This window comes from Balaenoptera acutorostrata, chromosome 16, assembly GCF_949987535.1.
Source record: "Balaenoptera acutorostrata chromosome 16, mBalAcu1.1, whole genome shotgun sequence".
NCBI classification, from domain to species: Eukaryota; Metazoa; Chordata; class Mammalia; order Artiodactyla; family Balaenopteridae; genus Balaenoptera; species Balaenoptera acutorostrata.
The window spans coordinates 29,282,432-29,308,018 of NC_080079.1; the positions used below are offsets into that span (position 1 = coordinate 29,282,432).

Genomic DNA, 25,587 nt, shown 5'->3' on the forward strand with positions numbered 1-25,587 from the left:
ACCCAAGTTCTATCCTGTTCCAATCCTCTTCACATACCTGTGGCCTCGTCTTTAGGACCCGTCTGTTTTATGAATGTCTTCAGATTCTTAGCAAACAATCCCTTCTTGGCCAACAGAGTGCTGTAGGATCCCTTCTCCAAGATGGTACCATTCCCCAAAACCACAATCTCATCCACTTGGGGAAGAAAGTGAATGCTGTGTGTCACCAAGAGTCGAGTCTGTAAAAATAACAGTAAGTTGTGCTGACTACCCTATGTCCACCACGTTCCTTAGCTGACTATTAAAAAGGAAAAACAGAGTCACTGTGGGGCTTTCCTTCAAAATGTGGTCCTGGCCACTTGATCTCTTTTACTTCCTCTTTACTTCCCAGCACCTCATCCTAAAACCTGACCCCATGTGTAAGATGAGACTCCTGTCATCATGGATATATTCACGGTTATTTTCCTGTAGCGACAGTGAGGTTTGCCCTGCACACGGTTTCCTCCAGCTTCCTGGTAGCCAAGAGTTGGGCTTAGGGACATCACTTGAGATCAAGGGCTATCAATATAATTGAGGCATGCAAAACTAAATGCCCCCCCACTAAACAGGTAACTGATCTAACAGGAACTGCCCAGATTATTTTAGTATGTTAGAATCATTATAGGGCAAGAAATTGTGTCTTTGGCCCAGGCCCTCCCTGGCGTGGAAGACTTGGCATCCCTTGTATTCTTGTCTATTTATGGACTACATTGACTACTGAAACAGGGATTCCACTCAAAGAAAGATAAACACTCACAGATCACTAATGAGACTCAGATAGGCTCCAGGGGGTTGAGATGGGCCTCTAGAGAGACAGCCGAAGCCCACTGCCTCTGCTCTCTACTTCACAGCCCCATGGACACTAGGTTGCTCTTATCAGGAAGACTTGGGATATGCTCATCCTTTGAGTCTCAGCTCAAAGCCAGCTCTTCTGGTAGCCTTTCCTGAATCCCCAGGCAAGAACTGGGTATTCCTCCAGTGTTTCCACGGTAGTTTGTATATTCTGCCATTAAAAATGATTCTTGTATTATAATATTATTGTTTGCTTTTTGGTATGTCTGCCAATTCGATTGTAAGTTACTTGAGAGCAGGGATGTGTGTCCAGTCTTTGCAATGAACCAGGCCCAGGGTGGGTATTCAGTTCATGAATGAATGGAGCCAACTAGCCTTAAGGACAGAAGTCAGCACCAGGCATAGGAGGGAGAGTGAGTTCCTGCTGACTCACTGATCCAAGAGAGAGGCAAAAGGCCTCAGTGGGACAGCAGCCCAGTCAACCCTGCCACCCTCTGACTGGCAGCATTCAAAAAAACCTTGAAGGGAAAAGGCCAAACACAGATGGAGTGCTGAGAGCCCTCACACTAGACTTGCTACTGGTGAGAAGCATACTCAAACCCTCAAGGGGCTCTGTCAGCCCCTCTCCCATTCAGCCTACTGAGCTAACTTGCCTATGGTAAGGAAAGCCTATGACCAGCTCCAGTGACTTGCTCTGGCCACTTTATCTGTACTATCTCACAGGGGCATTGCAAGAATCAAATGAGACAATGCAATCAAAGTGCTTAGCACAGGCCTGGGACATAATGAATACCCAAAACCTATAGGCTTTATTTCTATATTCAGGTTGAGTCATCCTTTCCAGGCATAGTGCTCCTACATCCTGCAAGAGTTCCAGGAAAGTGCCTTCTTAGAGTAGAGCTCTAATAGCTGCAGGATGACCTGTGTCCCAGCAAGGTAAATTGTTGGGTCCTCTGGCATGTTTTCTGACACCAACCAATTCTGAGTGTCCAACAGTTCAATCCTGACACCAGCTACCCAGAAACCCACAGCTACCCAGAGCCCACAAGACTGCCCTGACTTCTGATGCTAGCCAAAAGTCTTGGATCCCACCCATACTTCTGACCAACTAGCTATAAATTGAGGATTTCCATGGCCCCCTCCTCAGGTCTGATAATTTGCCAGAATGGCTCATAGACGCCAGGAAAATACTTTACTTACTGTTTACCCGTTTATTACAAAGGATACAACTCAGGAACAGTGAAATGGAAGAGATGCATAGGGTAAGGTTTCGGGGGTGGGGTGCTTGTGCAGAATTTCCATCTCTCACCAGGTGTGCCACCTTCCCAGCACCTTAATGTTCTCAGCAATCTAGAAGCTCTCTGAATCTCCTTATTCAAGAATTTTTATAACACAATCTCCAGCCCATCCTCCTCTCCCCAGAAGTTGGTATGTGGGGCTGAAAGTTCCAATCCTCCCATCACTTGGTCTTTCTGAGGAACAGCCTTGTCCAGAGGCTATCTAGGGGCCCCTCCATAAGTCACTCATTAGCATAAACTCAGGTATGATCTAAAGGGGCTCAATGTGAATAACAAAAGACATTCTTAGTATCACTCAGGAAATTCTAAGGGTTAGCAGCTCTGTGCCAGGACCTAGTGAAAAAGACCAAATATATTTCTTATTATACCACAGATCTCAAAGGACTTTTTATCATAATTAATCATCCTAAAAGGCTCAATGTTGGAGCCAGAGAATAAGGCTCAAATTAGCCATTTCCCACATAAGCTATGATCTCAAGATGGGAGCCCTCACCAAATCATCTTCTGGGAGACCAGTCAGACACTGTATCTCCTCAGCAGCCCAGGGGGCAGGTAAATAAGGAAATCTGCTTCAGTACCCAGCAGTCCTAGGAGATGTGTGCCCCTCCTCACGTCTTCATCACTTTAAATAATTTCTCACCTTGCCTTTCAATAGGCCATTGGGACCCAAGACCTTATTAAAAATATGTTTTCCCACATGAGCATCCACGGCTGATAGGGGGTCATCCAGAATATAGATGTCTGAATTTTGATAGGTAGCTCTGGCCAGGCTGATCCGGTGCTTCTGACCCCCACTGAGATTTATACCCTGAAGAAGAAAATAATTTCTATTAAGTACTGAAACTGAGTCCCACTAAAACTGAGTTCCTCTGCTGAATTTATGATTAACATCTCTAACCAAAACTTCATGCCCTTTCTTGTCCCATACCTGTTCCCCTCAAGGGAGTATAAAAGAAAAGGGGGGAATGAAACCAAGCAGGACACTGCGGGGCCCTCCTGTGTACAAAACCCCCTCTGTGTCCCCCCTTTCTTGTTTGTAGAAAAAAGCTTTAGTCTCCTAGGCCTTCCCTGAGTTCCAAGGAGCAGACTTAAGCAGTTACTAACTAGGGAAGGGATGGAATGCAGAAACAAAGGAAAGGCAGTCAAGAAACAACAGTTCAACTATAAAACAGAGTCCTAGCTCCTCTTCAAGGGGTATATGTAACAATTAGATGCATATCGTTGAATTGTTCTGCAGAAACTAAGACTCTCACCCAGGTGGAGGATGGAGACTACATGTTGACCACAAGCACTTAGACTCCAGACTGGTTGGAACCAGAAGGTTGATGATTAAGATTCCTGAAACATCACCCTGCCACTTTACCACCAACCGATCAGAAGAAAGTCTACAAGATGCAACCCTCACCCCAAATGTTGCCTTTTAAAACCATTCCCTGGGGAATTCCCTGGTGGTCCAGTGGTTAAGAATCTGTCTTGCCAACATTAAACACACCAACATTCGAATTATAGGGGTCTCAGAAGAAGAAAAGAAAAAAAAAAGGGACCGAGAAAATATTTGAAGAGATTATACTTGAAAACTTCCCTAATATGGGAAAGGAAATAGTCAATCATTCCAGGAAGTGCAGAGAGTCCCATTCAGGATGAATCCAAAGAGAAACATGCCAAGACACATATTACTCAAACGATCAAAAATTAAATACAAAGAAAAAATATTAAAAGCAGCAAAGGAAAAGCAACAAATAACATACAACGGAATCCCCATAAGGTTAACAGCTGATCTTTCAGCAGAAACTCTGCAAGCCAGAAGGGAGTGGCAGGACATATTTAAAGTGATGAAAGGGAAAAACCTACAACCAAGATTAATCTACCTGGCAAGGATCATATTCAGATTCGACAGAGAAATTAAAACATTTACAGACAAGCAAAAGCTAAGAGAATTTAGCACCACCAAACCAGCTTTACAACAAATGCTAAAGGAAATTCTCTAGGCAGGAAACACAAGAGAAGGAAAAGACCTACAACAACAAACCCAAAACAATTAAGTAAATGGTAACAGGAACATACATATCGATAACTACCTTAAATGTAAATGGATTAAATGCTCCAACCAAAAGTCAGAGACTGGCTGAATGGATACAAAAACAAGAGCCATATATATGCTGTCTACAAGAGACCCACTTCAGACCTAGGGACACATACAGACTGAAAGTGAGGGGATGACAATGTTCATTGCAGCACTATTTACAATACCCAGGACATGGAAGCAACCTAAGTGTCCATTATCGGATGAATGGATAAAGAAGATGTGGCACATATATACAATGGAATATTACTCAGCCATAAAAAGAAATGAAATGAAGTTATTTGTAGTGAGGTGGATGGACCTAGAGTCTGTCATACAGAGTGAAGTAAGTCAGAAAGAGAAAAACAAATACTGTATTCTAACACATATATATGAAATCTAAAAAAAATGGTTCTGAAGAACCTAGGGGCAGGACAGAAATAAAGATGCAGATGTAGAGAATGGACTTGAGGACACAGGGAGAGGGAAGGGTAAGCTGGGACGAAGTGAGAGAGTGGCATGGACATATATACACTACCAAATGTAAAATCAATAGCTAGTGGAAAGCAGCCGCATAGCACAGGGAGATCAGCTTGGTGCTTTGTGACCACCTAGAGAGATGGGATAGGGAGGGTGGGAGGGAGATGCAAGAGGAAGGAGATATGGGGATATATGTATATGTATAGCTGATTCACTTTGTTATAAAGCAGAAACTAACATACGATTGTAGAGCAACTATACTCCAATAAAGATGTTAAAAAGAAAAAAAGTGAGGGGATGGAAAAAGATATTCCATGCAAATGGAAATCAAAAGAAAGCTGGAGTAGCAATTCTCTTATCAGACAAATAGACTTTAAAATAAAGACTATTACAAGAGACAAAGAAGGACACTACATAATGATCAAGGGATCAATCCAAGAAGAAGATATAACAATTGTAAATATTTATGCACCCGACATAGGAGCACCTCAATGCATAAGGCAAATGCTAACAGCCATAAAAGGGGAAATTGACAGAAACACAACCATAGTAGGGGACTTTAACACCCCACATTCACCAATGGACAGATCATCCAACATCAAAATAAATAAGGAAACACAAGCTTTAAATGATACATTAAACAAGATGGACTTAATTGATATTTATAGGATTTTCCATCCAAAAACAACAGAATACACTTTCTTCTCAAGTGCTCATGGAACATTCTCCAGGATAGATCATATCTTGGGTCATAAATCAAGCCTTGGTAAATTTAAGAAAATTGAAATTGTATCAGGTATCTTTTCTGACCACAACGCAATGAGACTAGATATCAATTACAGGAAAAAATCTGTAAAAATACAAACACATGGAGGCTAAACAGTACACTACTAAATAACCAAGAGATCACTGAAGAAATCAAAGAGGAAATCAAAAAACACCTAGAAACAAATGACAATGAAAACACAATGACTCAAAACCTATGGGATGCAGCAAGAGCAGTTCTAAGAGGGAAGTTTATAGCAATACAATCCTACCTCAAGAAACAACAAACATCTCAAATAAACAACCTAACCTTATACCTAAAGCAATTAGGGAAAGAAGAACAAAAAAACCCCAAAGTTAGCAAAAGGAAATAAATCATAAAGATCAGATTATAAATAAATGAAAAAGAAATGAAGGAAACAATAGCAAAGATCAATAAAACTAGAAGCTGGTTCTTTGAGAAGATACACAAAATCGATAAACCATTAGCCAGACTCATCAAGAAAAAAACGGAGAAGATTCAAATCAATAGAATCAGAAATGAAAAAGGAGGAGTAACAACTGACACTGCAGAAATACAAAGGATCATGAGAAATTGCTACAAGCAACTATATGCCAATACAATGGGCAACCTGGAAGAAATGGACAAATTCTTAGAAAAGCACAACTTTCTGAGACTGAACCAGGAAGAAATAGAAAATATGAACAGACCAATCACAAGCACTGAAATTGAAACTGTGATTAAAAATCTTCCAACAGAAGTCCAGGACCAGATGGATTAACAGGCAAATTCTATCAAACATTTAGAAAGGAGCTAACACCTATCCTTCTCAAACTCTTCCAAAATATAGCAGAGGGAGGAACACTCCCCAACTCCTTCTACGAGGCCACCATCACCCTGATACCAAAACCAGACAAAGATGTCACAAAAAAGGAAAACTACAGGCCCATGTCACTGATGAACACACATGCGAAAATCCTCAACAAAATACTAGCAAACAGAATCCAGCAGCACATTAAAAGGATCATACACCATGATCAAGTGGGGTTTATCCCAGGAATGCAAGGATTCTTCAATATATGCAAATCAATCAATGTGGTAAACCATATTAACAAACTGAAGGAGAAAAACCATATGATCATCTCAATAGATGCAGAAAAAGCTTTCGACAAAATTCAACACCCATTTATGATAAAAACCCTCCAGAAAGTAGGCATAGAGGGAACTTACCTCAACATAATACAGGCCATATATAACAAACCTACAGCCAACATCATTCGCAATGGTGAAAAGCTGAAACCATTTCCTCTAAGATCAGGAACAAGACATGGTTGTCCACTCTCAACACTATTATTCAACATAGTTTTGGAAGTTTTAGCCACAGCAATCAGAGAAGAAAAAGAAATAAAAGGAATCCAAATTGGAAAAGAAGTATAGCTGTCACTGTTTGCAGATGACATGATACTATACATAGAGAATCCTAAAGATGCTACCAGAAAACTACTAGAGCTAATCAATGAATTTGGTAAAGTAGCAGGATACAAAATTAATGCACAGAATCTCTTGCATTCCTATACACTAATGATGAAAAATTTGAAAGTGAAATTAAGCAAACACTCCCATTTACCACTGCAACAAAAAGAATAAAATATCTAGGAATAAACCTACCTAAGGTGACAAAAGACCTGTATGCAGAAAATTATGACACTGATGAAAGAAATTAAAGATGATACAAATAGATGGAGAGATATACCATGTTCTTGGATTGGAAGAATCAACATTGTGAAAATGACTATACTACCCAAAGCAATCTACAGATTCAATGCAATCCCTATCAAATTACCACTGGCATTTTTCACAGAACTAGAACAAAAAATTTCACAATTTGTATGGGAACACAAAAGACCCCGAATAGCCAAAGCAATCTTGAGAACGAAAAATGGAGCTGGAGGAATCAGGCTCCCTGACTTCAGACTATACTACAAAGTTACAGTAATCAAGACAGTATGGTACTGGCACAAAAACAGAAACACAGATCAATGGAACAGGATAGAAAGCCCAGAGATAAACCCATGCACATATGGTCTCCTTATCTTTGATAAAGGAGGCAATCATATACAGTGGAGAAAAGACAGCCTCTTCAATAAGTGGTGCTGGGAAAACTGGACAGGTACATGTAAAAGAATGAAATTAGAACACTCCCTAACACCATAGACAAAAATAAACTCAAAATGGATTAAAGACCTAAATGTAAGGCCAGACACTATCAAACTCTTAGAGGAAAACATAGGCAGAACACTCTATGACATAAATCACAGCAAGATCCTTTTTGACCCAGCCCCTAGAGAAATGGAAATAAAAACAAAAATAAACAAATGGGACCTAATAAAACTTCAAAGCTTTTGCACAGCAAAGGAAACCATAAACAAGACCAAAAGACAACCCTCAGAATGGGAGAAAATATTTGCAAATGAAGCAACTGACAAAGGATTAATCTCCAAAATTTATAAGCAGCTCATTCAGCTCAATAAAAAACAAACAACCCAATCCAACAATGGGCAGAAGACCTAAATAGACATTTCTCCAAAGAAGATATACAGATTGCCAACAGACACATGAAAGAATGCTCAACATCCTTAATCATTAGAGAAATGCAAATCAAAACTACAATGAGATATCATCTCACACCGGTCAGAATGGCCAACATCAAAAAATCTAGAAACAATAAATGCTGGAGAGGGTGTGGAGAAAAGGGAACCCTCTTGCACTGTTGTGGGAATGTAAATTGATACAGACACTATGGAGAACAGTATGGAGGTTCCTTAAAAAACTAAAAATAGAACTACCATACGACCCAGCAATCCCACCACTGGGCATATACCCTGAGAAAACCATAATTCAAAAAGAGTCATGTACCAAAATGTTCATTGCAGCTCTATTTACAATAGCCAGGACATGGAAGCAACCTAAGTGTCCATCATCAGATGAATGGATAAAGAAGATGTGGCACATATATACAATGGAATATTACTCAGCCATAAAAAGAAATGAAACGGAGTTATTTGTAGTGAGGTGTATGGACCTAGAGTCTGTCATACAGAGTGAAGTAAGTCAGAAAGAGAAAAACAAATACAGTATGCTAACACATATATATGGAATCTAAAACAAATGGTTCTGAAGAATGTAGGGGCAGGATAGGAATAAAGACGCAGACATAGAGAATGAACTTGAGTACACGGGGAGGGGGAAGGTAAACTGGGATGAAGTTAGTGGTATGGACGTATATACACTACCAAATGTAAAATAGATAGCTAGTGGGAAGCAGCCACATCAGCTCAGTGCTTTGTGACCACCTAGAGGGCTGGGATAGGGAGGGTGGGAGGGAGATGCACGAGGGAGGAGATATGGGGATATATGTATATGTATAGCTGATTCACTTTGTTAAAAAGCAGAAAGTAATACACCACTGTAAAGCAATTATACTGCAATAAAGATGTTATAAAAAAAGTCTCTATTGCAATGCAGGGGACACCAGTTCGATCCCTGGTTGGGGAACTAAGATCCCACATGCTGCAGGGCAACTAAGCCCATGTGCCACAACTAAAGAGCCCATGTGCCGCAATTACAGAGCTCATATGCTCTGGAGCCCACGCGCCACAACTAGAGAGAAGCCTGCACATGCACCACAACGAAGCGAAGAGCCCATGTGCCACAACAGAAGACCACGCATGCCACAACTAACACCCAACACAGCCAATGAATAAATAAATATTTTAAAATAATAACAATAAAAAACCATTCCCTGAAAGCCATTGAGGAGTTTGGGTCTTTTGAGCATGAGCTGCCCATTCTCCTTGCTGGGCCCTGCAATAAACACTGTACTTTCCTTCACCACAACCCAACGTCAGTAGATTGGCTGTGCTGTGTGGTGGGCAGCCAGACCCAAGTTCAGTTCAGTAACACAAGTTCCTTTATACAAATAAATATCTTTGATTCAAATAAATAACTTTAGGCCCAATAATTAAAAGCATGGCCAACTTACCATTTTATATCATATAATCTACTTATTTTGTTGTTGTTGCTTCCTCCCCATGAGAATGTAGAGCTATATCAGGGTAGATTTTCTGTTTGTGGTTGTAACTCCAGCACTTAAAACAATGTGTGGCACATAGTAGGTACTCAATAAAAATACGCTGAATTAATGAACAAAGTCATTCTAGAGCTGTATCCTTCACTAGTCTTCTAACATCTCAAGATCTTTCCCCAAAAAACTGCTATATTCATGTTTAGTAACGGGGAAAGAGTATAAAAACATCCCAAATATGTAGTAATCAGGGATTGCTAAACAAATTATGCTATATTCATATAATTCAAAACAGTCATTAAAAATTAATTTTTAAGAAAGGCATTTGGCAACATGAGAAAATAATATACTCTAAATTTCTATGTGTTCAAAGCAGATTATTAGAACCATACTCTGGCCCTCACTGGTATACAGAAGTAGAGTCAGGACAACTAGGCTCTGGTCTGCCTCTGGCCCTCCACCTGTGAGGTCAAATTTGGGTCAGCTGCTTCTTAGTTAACCTCTCAGATCCTAGCCTCGTCATCTCTCCTTTATATTACACAGTTCCTATATTTGCTTCTAGGTACAAAATTTTAAATTTCTGAGTTATTTGCACAAAATATTGTGCAAACTCATGTGTTCTGGTGTTTGTTCCAGGCTTGACCATCAAAATTGATCAACTATTTTACTGTCATGTACTTCTTCACCACCCTTACTCTTTTCCTTCACTATTTCTTCACCCTTCAAGGCCCCTTGGTGTCCCAAGTACCTTCTCTCCAATCTCAGCCAGGTCTCCCCCAGGCAGCACTTCCAAGTCGGGGAGGAGGGCACAGGCCTCCAGAACTTGCTGGTATTTCTTTTCATCCAACTCCGACCCAAAAAGGATGTTGTCCTTTATGGTGCCATTCTGGATCCAGGACTGCTGTGGGACATAGGCTACAGTGCCCTAGGATGCGAAGGGTCAGACCATATGACAGTTTTGTACCTCTGGAAATGCAGTGTTGAAGGAGGGGGTGGCAGGAGTTGGGAGGAACAAATGGAATGTAGATTTTTAAAAAATGTATGTCAGGCTGACTGAGCAATTGATATTTATAAAGGTGCATGTATTTATTGCACCATCCAGGGAGAAAGATTCAATATCCTATGCATCATTTGAAGTCTCCTTTTATGGACTATCACTCTCTAGCCATGATCCAAAAAATGGAGGGTGACTGCACGTGCTGCTTCTAGAGCAGGGTTTTAGTCAGACCCCAGAGAGTTTACTAGGACCAACAGAGGGCCAACACTGATGGGGGAATGGTACAGACAACATCTTAGGAAGCAAGAACTAAGAGATTGAAATTTGGGTGCCAGGCTGATGCACGAAACAGATCATGTCAAATGAGAGATGGAGCCTGATAAATGCCTGTGTTTGAGGACAAACCCAGTTATGAGTTAGCAAGAAAAAGCTTCCTGAAAGGAGTTAGGAGGCAGAGTTAAGTCTGTAGAGTCTGCTCTGCTATACTGCATGTTTATTTAATGCAAATTATCTCATTAGTAATCAGTAAATCAGGGAATAATGTCAGTATAATGTGGAAGAAGTGTTGGTTCTTAAAATTTTTCCAAGCATGTCAGTGTAAAGCAATTAGGGGCAAGCTTTCTTATAATTAAGAAGAAAGGCTTAGCAATGTATGAAGATCTTAAGAAAAGCTACAAACCTATAGACGTGCCTCTTTTTGGTGCAAGTAGTGGCTGGTTAAATGATTCCAAATACCTATAATTTCCCCTAAATTTAGCTCTCTGGGGAAGCTGAGAGTACTGATGGAGATGCCATGAAAACATTTCCTCTCTAAAAAAATTATGATTGACGACATCTATACTCTATGTCATGTTTTTGTACTGGAAGCAAGTGCCCTCAAACACCCAGCTCTCAAAGGAAGAGGTGAGAGGCCCAGAACTAATTGTGAAGCTGGGTGTAATTGTCAGTGGAGATTTTACAGTGCTACTGTTTTTATTGTTATTGCTGTTGTTGTTTTTGTTGCTACCCTGTTTACAAAGTTACATATGTTTGTAATGATCTGTTCCAACTCTTTCCCCCAGGTCCTATTATTTTTACTGTACAGTTTCGCAGAACGTGAGGTTTTCAGAAACACAGATATAGTAGAATTACCTATACTTTGATAGAAGACATCTCTATCCAACAGTTTTCAAACTTTAGTATGCATATGAGAATCACCTGGGGAGCTCATTAAAAATGCAGGTTTTGGGCTTCCCTGGTGGCGCAGTGGTTGAGAGTCTGCCTGCTAATGCAGGGGACACGGGTTCGGGCCCTGGTCTGGGAGGATCCCACATGCCACGGAGCGGCTGGGCCCGTGAGCCACAACTGCTGAGCCTGCGCGTCTGGAGCCTGTGCCCCGCAGCGGGAGGGGCCGCGGTGGTGAGGGGCCCGCGCACCGCGATGAAGAGCGGTCCCCGCACCGCGATGAAGAGTGGCCCCCACTTGCCGTAGCCGGAGAGGGCCCTCGCACGAACCGAAGACCCAACACAGCCAAAAATAAATAAATAAATAAATAAAGTAGCTATAAAATTAAAAAAAAAAAAAAATGCAGGTTTTTAGAATCTACCCCAGAATATGATTATATATGTGGGGTGGGGCAAAGAATCTACCATTTACAAGTCTCCCAGATGTCTCCACAACCTCACCTACAGCAACATGACAGGAGCAGTTATCAGATTCTAGTTCATTCTCCCAATGAGAAGGCAGCACCAAGAGACCACATTTGAGTGTCAGAAGCCTTCTCCTTGGCATTCCTTCTCACCTTGACCGTGATGTGCCCGTGGACATTTTCCATTTCTCCCAGCATGGCTGACATCAAGGAGGATTTCCCAGAGCCCACAGTGCCCACCACAGCCACCAGTTGGCCTGGCATAATGTCTAGGTTCACGCTGAAAGAGAGAAGTGCACTTGAAGGAGACAGGTGTGTGGAGGAGTGTTGTTCAGGAGAAGTTCAAGCCACTTCTCAGACACTCCATAGGAAGTCTGATTATTAGGAGATTTTCCCTCAAGATTGGAAAATTTGTCTTGCATATACAATACTACAAAGTATTTCTCTAATGATTTTTTTTTTCTGCTCTAAGAGTTTAGAGAGTAAGCCCTCATATATAAGTTGTTTGTGCCAAATGTGAGTTTCCACTGGAAAAATTATTTTAGAACCAACGTGGTACCACTGAACAAGACCTTATTGGTTCAAGTCCCAACTCTGCCACTGCCGAGCTGCATGATCTTGGAGGGTCACTTCTCCTGGACTCTCATTTCTAAGCTAATGGGGTTGGACCAGATTAATGTATCCCCAAGTTGGCCATTCAATGAGAATAACTATTCAATAAAACACTTGCTGAAAGCACAGATGCCCTGCTCCCCTCCCCCTGGATATCTGGCTGAGTCTGGCTGGGGAGGGGCCCACACTGGGCCAGGCTCCTGGAAACTCTCTGTTCTGGCCCTATTACTTGAGTCCCTAGAACACTAGGAACATGGGGAACTTGTTCACAGGCTTTCTGAACCTGCCCATTGAGCTGGACTCCTTCCAGACTTATACTACTAGCAAAGTGAGAGCTATGGCCACTCTGCTCTCTGCAAAGTGAGGCTTTCAGGCTGGGAGGGTTCAGAGGTGGGGCTTCTGGCCTGACACATGCTGGGGCAAGCTCCAGAGTCCATGTTAAAGGATCTAGGAATAGGAGAGAAATGTGGAAAGTTCTGGGTGTAGCAGGGAGATGATCAGGTATACTCAGTTGTGAAGAAAACATCTGGCCTGCTTGGGCTCCTGGTGTACTCCGTGGTGCTGTGCTCAGTGGCTGAGTTGGGTGTACCACTACATGCAGTGCTTAAGGAACACATTACACGCAGCAATGTGGCAAGAAAGGGTTGGCTTAAGGCAGGGGAATGTGAGAATGGGTTATGTAGATGAAAAATTCCAGATCTGAAGTTGATTATAGAGGCAGCTCCCAACAACCACTCTGGGCAAAGAAGGCAGATTTTTCTTGATTACTATTCTTAAGTGAATAAATGAACTTAAGTTGAGTTCAGGTTCTTGTGTGTATCCACTACCATACCCAGAGACCTAGGCTACCTGCCAACCCTGCACTACCTCCATCCACAGTCTGGAGAATAAATGTCTTCACAGGCTCTCAGCTGGATGTGCACTGTCCCACAGTAGGAAAGCAGGGCAGCAGATGTAGTTATAGGGACAGGGGCTCAGGATCTTTGCTGTCAGTTCATCCCTTCAGGGGTTTAGCCTGCACTAGTCTCTAACTGAACACATGCACATAGCTCGTTTCCCCATGTATTATATTACATGGAATTTTTCAATAACAAGACTGGCAAGGAGAATCCTAAAAAACAGCAAGAGGAAAAGGAGGCAACTCACTCTTGGATTGTGACTTCCAAATCGTGGTCCCAGGTAAAGGATGCCTCAGAAAACTGCACAGCTTTGTCTGTTGAGAAAAAGTCCCCTCTTTAAGTCAGATGTAGGTCCCCACATGTCTGTCTTCCCTTTCTTAGGCTTCAGGTGTCCCTCACTGCTTCCTCCAGCAGAGCCCAAGATTGCCTCTGTCAGGTGCTGACTCCTGAGCTGACAAGAGGCAAATGAAAGCTCCTGGGATGAGACCAAGAGTTGCCTGCATACGATGTCCTTTTTTTACTTAAGAGTCCCAAGCCTGTTGGTAGCCCAGATTCTTGATCTACAGACAGTCTGGGTACATTCCCAGGCCCTCTGTTGCCTAGTCTCTTGTATAAATTCCACTTCCGAATATAAACTCAGCCAGTCCCTGCCCTGGATTCCAGACCCACTGCTCCTTCTGGCTATGGATGCCCCCCAATCCTTAAACCTTTAGAACTTGTGTGTTCTTTCACTCCAGCCTATCTTCCCAATTCCACATGCTTGGCTCCATCTTGACTTCTGTTTTCTAGATCCTTTGCAGGATTCCCTGCTTATCCTCAGAACAGCTGCCCCAGCTTAGCTTGGCAATCTGGCTAAGCAATCTGTTCTAAATGAAAGCATAATTTAAGTAATAACAGTACGCATACTGTGCAAATATAGGTGCAAGGTAAGTCCCCTAGCTTTCCCTTTCCATCAGTTTCTTGCTGCAAAGTACTGGTGCCAGCACTGTGAATATACATGGGATGCAACTTCCAAATGCACTTACCAAAACTGCAGTCATGTCGAATGGCAGATGTGTCCAAGTCATCCCCTCCCAAATATTTCTCTAGCCGTTCTACGGAAACACTGGCCTAGAGAAGGACATAAAGGATAAAAAAAACCTCAATGACAAGCACGAGTAGAGGAGTTTGACTTCGTCATCAGCCTTGGATGTGGAAGCAGATAGTCAACCTGCCAGGCTTCTTGCCCATGATTTGCTATTTGCCACACCTGGAACCTCTGGCCCCCTCCCCCCGGTCCCCCTCCCCAGCGTGCTTCAACCACACCTCAGCCCTGGGGGCCAGCCCACTCTGAACAGAGGGAAATTAAGATGCTCTATTTCAGAGGAGGGAGAAGATGGCGGAAGAGTAAGACGCGGAGATCACCTTCCTTCCCACAGATACAGTAGAAATACATCTACACGTGGAACTGCTCCTACAGAACACCCACTGAACGCTGGCAGAAAACGTCCGACCTCCAAAAAGTTTCGCTGCGCGCAAGGAGAGGGGATTCAGAGCGCCGCCTAAACGAACTCCAGAGAAGGGCGCGAGCCGCGGCGATCAGCGCGGACCCCAGAGACGGGCGTGAGACGCTGGGGCTGCTGCTGCCGCCTCCAAAAAGCCTGTGTGCGAGCACAGGTCACTCTCCACACCGCCCCTCCCGGGAGCCTGTGCAGCCCGCCACTGCCAGGGTCCCGGGATCCGGGGACAACATCCCCGGGAGAACGCACTGCGCGCCTCAGGCTGGTGCAACGTCACGCCGGCCTCTGACGCTGCAGGCTCGCCCCGCCTCCTCTGTACCCCTCCCTCCCCACGGCCTGGGTGAGCCAGAGCCCCCGAAGCAGCTGCTCCTTTAACCCCGTCCTGTCTGGGCGGGGAACAGACGCCCTCAGGCGACCTACACGCAGAGGCGGGTCCAAATCCAAAGCTGAACCCCGGGAGCTGTGCGAACAGGGAAGAGAAGGGGAAATCTCTCCCAGCAGCCTCAGAAGCAGCGGATTAAAGCTCCACAAACAACTTGATGTACCCTGCATCTGTTGAACACCTGAACAGACAACGAATCATCCCAAATTCAGGAGGGGGACACTGGGAGCAGGAGATATTAATTTTTCCCCTTTTCCTTTTTTTTGTGAGTGTATATGTATATGCGTCTGGGTGAGATTTTGTCTGTATAGCTTTGCTTTACAATAGCTTTATTTTACTTCACTATATTATAGCCTCTTTCTTTCTTTCTTTCTATTTTTTCTCCCTTTTACTCTGAGCTGTGTGGAAGAAAGGCTCTTGGTGCTCCAGCCAGGCATCAGGGCCGTGCCTCTGAGGTGGGAGAGCCAACTTCAGAACACTGGTCCACAAGAGACCTCCCAGCTCCATGTAATACCAAACGGCAAAAATCTCCCAGAGATCTCCATCTCAGCATCAAGACCCAGCTTCACCCAACGACCAGCAAGCTACAGTGCTGGACACCCTATGCCAAACAACTAGCTAGACAGGAACACAACCCCATCCATTAGCAGAGAGGCTGCCTAAAATCATAATAAGGCCACAGACACACCAAAATACACCACCAGACGTGGACGTGCCCACCAGAAAGACAAGATCTAGCCTCATCCACCAGAACTCAGGCACTAATTCCCTCCACCAGGAAGCCTACACAACCCACTGAACCAAGCTTAGCCACTGGAGACAGATACCAAAAACAACGGGAACTACGAACCTGCAGCCTGTGAAAAGGAGACCCCAAACACAGTAAGATAGGCAAAATGAGACGACAGAAAAACACACAGCAGATGAAGGAGCAGGCTCAGAACACACTGGACTTAACAAATGAAGAGGAAATAGGTAGTCTACCTGAAAAAGAATTCAGAATAATGATAGTAAGGATGATCCAAAATCTTGGAAATAGAATAGACAAAATGCAAGAAACATTTAACAAGGATGTAGAAGAACTAAAGAGGAACCAAGCAATGACGAAGAACACAATAAATGAAATTAAAAATACTCTAGATGGGATCAATAGTAGAATAACTGAGGCAGAAGAAAGGATAAGTGACCTGGAAGATAAAATGGTGGAAATAACTACTACAGAGCAGGATAAAGAGAAAAGAATGAAAAGAACTGAGGACAGTCTCAGGGACCTCTGGGACAACATTAAACGCTCCAACATTCGAATTATAAGGGTACCAGAAGAAGAAGAGAAAAAGAAAGGGACTGAGAAAATTTTTGAAGAGATTATAGTTGAAAACTTCCCTAATATGGGAAAGGAAATAGTTAATCAAGTCCTGGAAGCACAGAGAGTCCCATACAGGATAAACCCAAGGAGGAACACGCCAAGACACATATTAATCAAACTGTCAAAAATTAAATATAAGGAAAACATATTAAAGGCAGCAAGGGAAAAAAAACAAATAACACACAAGGGAATCCCCATAAGGTTAACATCTGATCTATCAGCAGAAACTCTGCAAGCCAGAAGGGAGTGGCAGGATATACTTAAAGTGATGAAGGAGAAAAACCTACAACCAAGATTACTCTACCCAGCAAGGATCTCATTCAGATTTGATGGAGAAATTAAAACCTTTACAGACAAGCAAAAGCTGAGAGAGTTCAGCACCACCAAACCAGCTTTACAACAAATGCTAAAGGAACTTCTCTAGGCAAGAAACACAAGAGAAGGAAAACACCTACAACAACAAACCCAATACATTTAAGAAAATGGGAATAGGAACATACATATCGATAATTACCTTGAATGTAAATGGATTAAATGCTCCCACCAAAAGACACAGGCTGGCTGAATGGATACAAAAACAAGACCCATATATATGCTGTCTACAAGAGACCCACTTCAGACCTAAAGACACATACAGATTGAAAGTGAGGGGATGGAAAAAGATATTCCATGCAAATGGAAATCTAAAGAAAGCTGGAGTAGCAATTCTCATATCAGACAAAATAGACTTTAAAATAAAGACTATTACAAGAGACAAAGAAGGACACTATATAATGATCAAGGGATCGATCCAAGAGGAAGGTATAACAATTGTAAATATTTATGCACCCAACATAGGAGCACCTCAATACATAAGGCAAATACTAACAGCCATAAAAGGGGAAATTGACAGCAACACAATCATAGTAGGGGACTTTAACACCCCACTTTCACCAATGGACAGATCATCCAAAATGAAAATAAATAAGGAAACACAAGCTTTAAATGATACATTAAACAAGATGGACTTAATTGATATTTATAGGACATTCCACCCAAAAACAACAGGATACACATTTTTCTCAAGTGCTCATGGAACATTCTCCAGGATAGATCATATCTTGGGTCACAAATCAAGCCTCGGTAAATTTAAGAAAATTGAAATCGTATCAAGTATCTTTTCCGACCACAATGCTATGAGACTAGATATCAATTACAGGAAAAGATCTGTAAAAAATACAAACACATGGAGGCTACACAATACATTACTTAATAACGAAGTGATTACTGAAGAAATCAAAGGGGAAATCAAAAAATACCTAGAAACAAATGACAACGGAGACACGACGACCCAAAACCTATGGGACGCAGCAAAAGCAGTGCTAAGAGGGAAGTTTATAGCAATACAAGCCTACCTCAAGAAACAGGAAACATCTCGAATAAACAACCTAACCTTGCACCTAAAGCAATTAGAGAAAGAAGAACAAAAAAACCCCAAAGCCAGCAGAAGGAAAGAAATTATAAAGATCAGGTCAGAAATAAATGAAAAAGAAATGAAGGAAACAATAGCAAAAATCAATGAAACTAAAAGCTGGTTCTTTGAAAAGATAAACAAAATTGATAAACCATTAGCCAGACTCATCAAGAAAAAAAGGGAGAAGACCCAGATCAATAGAATTAGAAATGAAAAAGGAGAAGTAACCACTGACACTGCAGAAATACAAAAGATCATGAGAGATTACTACAAGCAACTCTATGCCAATAAAATGGACAACCTGGAAGAAATGGACAGATTCTTAGAAATGCACAAACTGCCAAGACTGAACCAGGAAGAAATAGAAAATATGAACAGACCAATCACAAGCACTGAAATTGAAACTGTGATTAAAAACCTTCCAACAAACAAAAGCCCAGGACCAGATGGCTTCACAGGTGAATTCTATCAAACATTTAGAGAAGAGCTAACACCTATCCTTCTCAAACTCTTCCAAAATATTGCAGAGGGAGGAACACTCCCAAACTCATTCTACGAGGCCACCATCACCCTGATACCAAAACCAGACAAAGATGTCACAAAGAAAGAAAACTACAGGCCAATATCACTGATGAACATAGATGCAAAAATCCTCAACAAAATACTAGCAAACAGAATCCAACAGCACATTAAAAAGATCATACACCATGATCAAGTGGGGTTTATTCCAGGAATGCAAGGATTCTTCAATATACGCAAATCAATCAATGTGATACACCATATTAACAAATTGAAGGAGAAAAACCATATGATCATCTCAATAGATGCAGAGAAAGCTTTCGACAAAATTCAACACCCATTTATGATAAAAGCCCTGCAGAAAGTAGGCATAGAGGGAACTTTCCTCAACATAATAAAGGCCATATATGACAAACCCACAGCCAACATTGTCCTCAATGGTGAAAAACTGAAACCATTTCCACTAAGATCAGGAACAAGACAAGGTTGCCCACTCTCACCACTATTATTCAACATAGTTCTGGAAGCCCTAGCCACAGCAATCAGAGAAGACAAAGAAATAAAAGGAATACCAATCGGAAAAGAAGAAGTAAAGCTGTCACTATTTGCAGATGACATGATACTATACATAGAGAATCCTAAAGATGCTACCAGAAAACTCCTAGAGCTAATCAATGAATTTGGTAAAGTAGCAGGATACAAAATTAATGCACAGAAATCTCTTGCATTTCTATACACTAATGACGAAAAATCTGAAAGTGAAATTAAGAAAACACTCCCATTTACCATTGCAACAAAAAGAATAAAATATCTAGGAATAAACCTACCTAAGGAGACAAAAGACCTGTATGCAGAAAATTATAAGACACTGATGAAAGAAATTAAAGATGATACAAATAGATGGAGAGATATACCATGTTCCTGGATTGGAAGAATCAACATTGTGAAAATGACTCTACTACCCAAAGCAATCTACAGATTCAATGCAATCCCTATCAAACTACCACTGGCATTTTTCACAGAACTAGAACAAAAAATTTCACAATTTGTATGGAAACACAAAAGACCCCGAATAGCCAAAGCCATCTTGAGAACGAAAAATGGAGCTGGGGGAATCAGGCTCCCTGACTTCAGACTATATTACAAAGCTTCAGTAATCAAGACAGTTTGGTACTGGCACAAAAACAGAAATATAGATCAATGGAACAGGATAGAAAGCCCAGAGATAAACCCACACACATATGGTCACCTTATCTTTGATAAAGGAGGCAAGCATATACAGTGGAGAAAAGACAGCCTCTTCAATAAGTGGTGCTGGGAAAATTGGACAGGAACATGTAAAAGTATGAAATTAGAACACTCCCTGACACCATGCTCAAAAATAAACTCAAAATGGATTAAAGACCTAAGTGTAAGGGCAGACACTATCAAACTCTTAGAGGAAAACATAGGCAGAACACTCTATGACATACATCACAGCAAGATTCTTTTTGACCCAGCTCCCAGAGAAATGGAAATAAGAACACAAATAAACAAATGGGACCTAATGAAACTTAAAAGCTTTTGCACAGCAAAGGAAACCATAAACAAGACCAAAAGACAACCCTCAGAATGGGAGAAAATATTTGCAAATGAAGCAACTGACAAAGGATTAATCTCCAAGATTTACAAGCAGCTCATGCAGCTCAATAACAAAAAAACGAACAACCCAATCCAAAAATGGGCAGAAGATCTAAATAGACATTTCTCCAAAGAAGATATACAGATGGCCTACAGACACATGAAAGAATGCTCAACATCATTAATCATTAGAGAAATGCAAATCAAAACTACAATGAGATATCATCTCACACCGGTCAGAATGGCCATCATCAAAAAATCTAGAAACAATAAATGCTGGAGAGGGTGTGGAGGAAAGGGAACCCTCTTGCACTGTTGGTGGGAATGTAAATTGATACAGCCACTATGGAGAACAGTATGGAGGTTCCTTAAAAAACTACAAATAGAACTACCATATGACCCAGCAATCCCACTACTGGGCATGTACCCTGAGAAAACCATAGGTCAAAAAGAGTCATGTACCAAAATGTTCATTGCAGCTCTCTTTACAATAGCCAGGACATGGAAGCAACCTAAATGTCCATCGACAGATGAATGGATAAAGAAGATGTGGCACATATATACAATGGAATATTACTCAGCCATAAAAAGAAATGAAATGGAGGTATTTGTAATGAGGTGGATGGAGTTAGAGTCTGTCATACAGAGTGAAGTAAGTCAGAAAGAGAAAAACAAATACAGTATGCTAACACATATATACGGAATCTAAGGGAAAAAAAAAAAAAAAAGGCCATGAAGAACCTAGTGGCAAGACGGGAATAAAGACACAGACCTACTAGAGAATGGACTTGAGGATATGGGGAGGGGGTGGGGTGAGATGTGACAGGGTGAGAGAGTGTCATGGACATATATACACTACCAAATGTAAAATAGATAACTAGTGGGAAGCAGCCGCACAGCACAGGGAGATCAGCTCAGTGCTTTGTGACCACCTAGAGGGGTGGGATGGGGAGGGTGGGAGGGAGGGAGATGCAAGAGGGAAGAGAAATGGGAACATATTGTATATGTATAACTGATTCACTTTGTTATAAAGCAGAAGCTAACACACTATTGTAAGGCAATTATACTTCAATAAAGATGTTTAAAAAAAAAAAAAAAAAGATGCTCTATTTCAGCCCCTCAGAAAATTCACTGTGGTGTGGGGGGAGGTCAATTCTACTGCTCTCTTTGGACCTAGTTCCAGAAACTGTCTTCTGCCTTCTTCTAAGACAAAACTTCTGTCTGGTTCTGGTAACTGGGCCCCTGGCATGTTCTTCTGTAACTGAGTCCATGACCCGTACAGTGCCTCAATGCCCACATGCCATGGTCCTCGGGCCCCTTTGTTATGCAGGGAGCTGTCACCTCTGCTGGTCCTGCTTTTGCTCTCTATGCGATAAACTATCTGAATCTAAAAAGAGCATGTTGTTTCTTTATCAGCCAAATCTAGCAGCCTTCCTTAACACCCTCCAGTACCGGCAGAGGTCTTTTCCTAAACCCCAGTCCTTCCTATGGCCTGAGCGGTCTGAAGCCAACCACCTCCAGGATGAATGCAGGTCGCCACACTTTGTCATCCTGGCTGCCTCGCCAGTCTGCCACCTGCCCTGTGAACGTCCTCCGGAGGTCTGGTACCTGGTCTATCTCAGTGACCGTGCTCAGTTTTCAGGACCCAAACACTCCCTATGGCCCGTTTTCCGACAGCTTGAGGCTCCCAGATTGCATTTGGTTTCACCACCATGTACGTGGCTTCATCCAAAGAGAAGCCCTTTCTCTCCTTTTGTGCCGTATTTCCCTAATGCTACATAAATACCTCACAAGGAGATGGATGAGACTGGGATGATTATCCTCAGTTTATAGTCAGAAAAACTGGGGCTCAATGAGCTGGTGATTTTACTAAATCAAACTGTTGGTCTCCAGAGACCAAAAAATCTAATTGAAGGTCCACCAGCAGAAGCTAGAAATGAGATATGACAGACCAGTCATTCTGGACTCTAAGGCTTTTAACCAGAGCTAATCAGTTAGCAGTGAGAGTTCCTACCTACCTGGAGCATGGCAGAGACTATCATGGGAAGCATGCTCATGGGAAAGCGCAGGATATTGAAGAGGGTGATGGAGGTGAAGGCCTTTTCTGCATCCAGAATATTATTGCTATCCACCAGGACGTAAACGGAAAATGTGATCACAGACACCTGCAAAAGCAAAGCCATCAGTGATTTATTCCTAAAAGGGATCAAGCAGCCTTGTTCTAAGTCTCAGGAACACAGTACTGTATCAGAGTTGAAGGAGTCTTAGGGATTATCTCAACCCTCCCATGTTACAGATGAGAAATCTGAGCCCAGAAGAGGAGGAAATATCTTGTCTGAGGTCATAAAGTCAACTAATGGCATTGCTGGGACCAGAGCTCGAGCCTCTTGGCTCCTGTTATCAGTGTTCCTTCTGCTACAGACCCATGTGGCCTCCCCAAGAAGACAAGAAGCCTTCCCATGCAGACCATGCCTGGATACCACATTCATGCTGAACCCCGTGGAAACTTGATCTGGGCGGCAAGACCACCAAATTGCGCACAAGGGTGAAACTAGATGTGGGGACATGAGGTAGGAATAGCAGCATGAGGACTTGATGAGTCCCTGGATTTCAGGGTCAGGCCTACAGGTGCGGGCAGTCTATCTAAACAGACCTTCTTCTCCAGAAAGCTGACCCAGCCCACTGACTCCTGTCACTCACCAGCACCGGAGTTAAGTATAAGAGAAAAATCATCACAGACTGCAACTGCCCAAATGTCAGCAGGTTCCTGAGCTCTTTCTTACGAAGGTCGTGGACTTGGTTTTGGAATGAAGGTTCCCAGGCAAAATATTTCAGGATCTAATAGGATAGAAAAGAGCACAGCTTACACTGTTGCCCCCAAAGGACATCAGGTGCATACCATCCACCCATGATTTAGGATATGCTCCCCAAAATTGGGGAAGTAGAAGTTCAGATTATAAAGTATGATTACAGAAAGGTAACTTGTATTTGTTGACAACTTACTAGGTATTCAACGTTTTATATACATTATCTTACTTAGTCCTAAGTGTGGCCAACTGTCCCACTTTGCCTGGGATTAAAGGTTGCCCAGGACATGGGGCTTTCAGTGCTAAACCCAGAAAGTTCTGGGCAAACCAGGAAGAGGTAGTCACCTACTCTAACAGAATTCTGCATCCATTTTAACAATAAAGAAACAGGTTGAGAGAGACTAAGTAACTTGTCCAAAGTCACCACCCTAGCGAGTGGTAGAGCTGAGACCCAAAACCAGGTCTATGTTTTCATTTTGCCACATTGGCAAGAAGGCATATAGAGCTCTGTGTGGAGAAATATCAGGATGTTCAAAGGGACCTCTTTTTCATTTTCAAGAGGTTTAGGGTAATATTAAAGTCCATGAATTCAAAACAATGTATATATTAAAAAAGAATTTATTGGTCACCTTTGAAGGATGAAAATGCATTATTTTGAAAACTAGTAAATAGAGTAAAGAAGCTTGTATTTATCCTGCCTATCCTGTACAAACTTTATTTTAGGGTAACCAACTAGGTGATTAAAGATCATTCTTCATTACAGAATTCCAGCTAAGCAATGACAAAGGAATAATGGAATTAAAACATCACCCTTTCGCAACTATTAATGAAATAATAGAACAAGGCAATGATCATCAGTGGCTGCTAAAACTTTTATGACACTGGTTTTCAACCTTGGCTGCATATTAGAATCACTTAGGGAGCTTTAAAAAAAAAATATATATATATATATATATATAAACACACATACACACACACGTATATATATATATATGCCTGTGCCTCACCCCCAGAGAGTCCAATTGAGATGGTTTGAAGTAGGCCCCAAGCCTCAGTGGGTTTACAAACTTCCCAGGGGATTGAAATGTGTTGCTGGGGCCACAAATCACTGCTCTGGGTGAAAGAACGGCAGGAAACACAATAAGGGATGAGTCAGGCTGACAACGCCTGGAGCCCATAAACACTCGTCATCGCTAAGTTAGGAAGCAAGCACTCTCTGAAAGCATCCTTGCCCCTCAACCCCACCCCAAACAAACAAACAAACACAAAAAACCAACAAGCCGAAATCTACTCAAGCCTCTAGATCCAACCACCAATTTACAAGAAACACTGGAACAAGACAACTTGTTTTCTCTAAAATGACCAAAAAAGGGGACAGGGGAGGGGCTACTGTAGATTAAAAGCACTATGCATTCCTATGTTAGAAATTCCTATTCCTTGTTAGAAATGCATAGCCAGTATTTACAAATGAAATGACAAAATATCTGAGATTTGATTTTAAATAATCTAGCAGGGCATGAAGTGGGGAGTGGGGATATAGATGAAACAAGTTAGGTCACGCTGATAATTGCTGGAGCTGGGTGATAAATCCATGGGGCTTCATTAAACCATTCTCTTTACTTTTGTGCACATTTGACAACCTCCACAGTAAAATACAAAAACAAAACAAGCCATTTAACATAATTAAATAGAAATCATGATCAAAAGAGGTCCTGAGAGGAGTACCAGGGGAAGAAACGGGAGACTTCTGGGTTAATGAATCAGAAGTCATGGGACACATCACAGGCCCAGAAGCAGAAGTCCACAACCTCTAGCAGGTTTGTTAAGCCCAAGAACCCACTGTTACCGTCATTGTGCCCAGAGGGTCACCTGCACTCAGCTTCTCACCTTGATCCCACTGAGAACCTCATTCATGATCTTTAAACGGTTGTCTTTATACTTCATATTTTTAACCTGCCAGGAAAAAGTGAAACAAACACAGAACACACTTCCATGTGAGAGGGTCCAGATTTGCTGCAGATACTAAATCTCAGTGGTGCTTGTGGCTGTCACTTGGTGAGAACTTGAGGCACCCAGTGATGGGCTGTGTCTCTCCCACTCTCCTCCTTGCCTCCCCGCTCCTGCCACACCCATCTTCTTTCTGAACCTGAACAGCCTTGGCCTGATTGTGCCCTCCTCCTAGGTTGTTTTTTCCATGGCTTCCTCCTTCACATTCAGGTTGGTGCTGTCCAGAGCTCAGCTCAATGTCTCCTCCTCACAGAGATCTCTCCTGATCCCATAATCTAAAACTGCCACCCACCCACTCA

The 25,587-nt window shown here is 42.1% G+C and overlaps 1 protein-coding gene across 4 annotated transcripts in view; it reads right to left on the bottom strand.

Annotated features, from left to right (window-relative positions):
• The window catches only part of ABCC2 (ATP binding cassette subfamily C member 2), a 69,623-nt gene that overhangs the window by 22,174 nt on the left and 21,862 nt on the right, over window positions 1–25,587 (bottom strand). For all 4 annotated transcript variants that reach the window (XR_009005678.1, XM_057531107.1, XM_057531109.1 and 1 more), the window contains exons 11-19: window positions 25,169–25,234; window positions 23,175–23,312; window positions 22,493–22,639; window positions 14,661–14,745; window positions 13,883–13,949; window positions 12,278–12,404; window positions 10,249–10,425; window positions 2,749–2,916; window positions 38–218 (exon numbers count right to left, since the gene is read on the bottom strand). Coding sequence is in view for 3 of the 4 variants with exons in the window: in XM_057531107.1 (XP_057387090.1) it covers window positions 38–218; window positions 2,749–2,916; window positions 10,249–10,425; window positions 12,278–12,404; window positions 13,883–13,949; window positions 14,661–14,745; window positions 22,493–22,639; window positions 23,175–23,312; window positions 25,169–25,234 (1,156 nt within the window). In the remaining variant the exon portion in view is untranslated. The remainder of the gene's footprint in view (window positions 1–37; window positions 219–2,748; window positions 2,917–10,248; window positions 10,426–12,277; window positions 12,405–13,882; window positions 13,950–14,660; window positions 14,746–22,492; window positions 22,640–23,174; window positions 23,313–25,168; window positions 25,235–25,587) is intronic.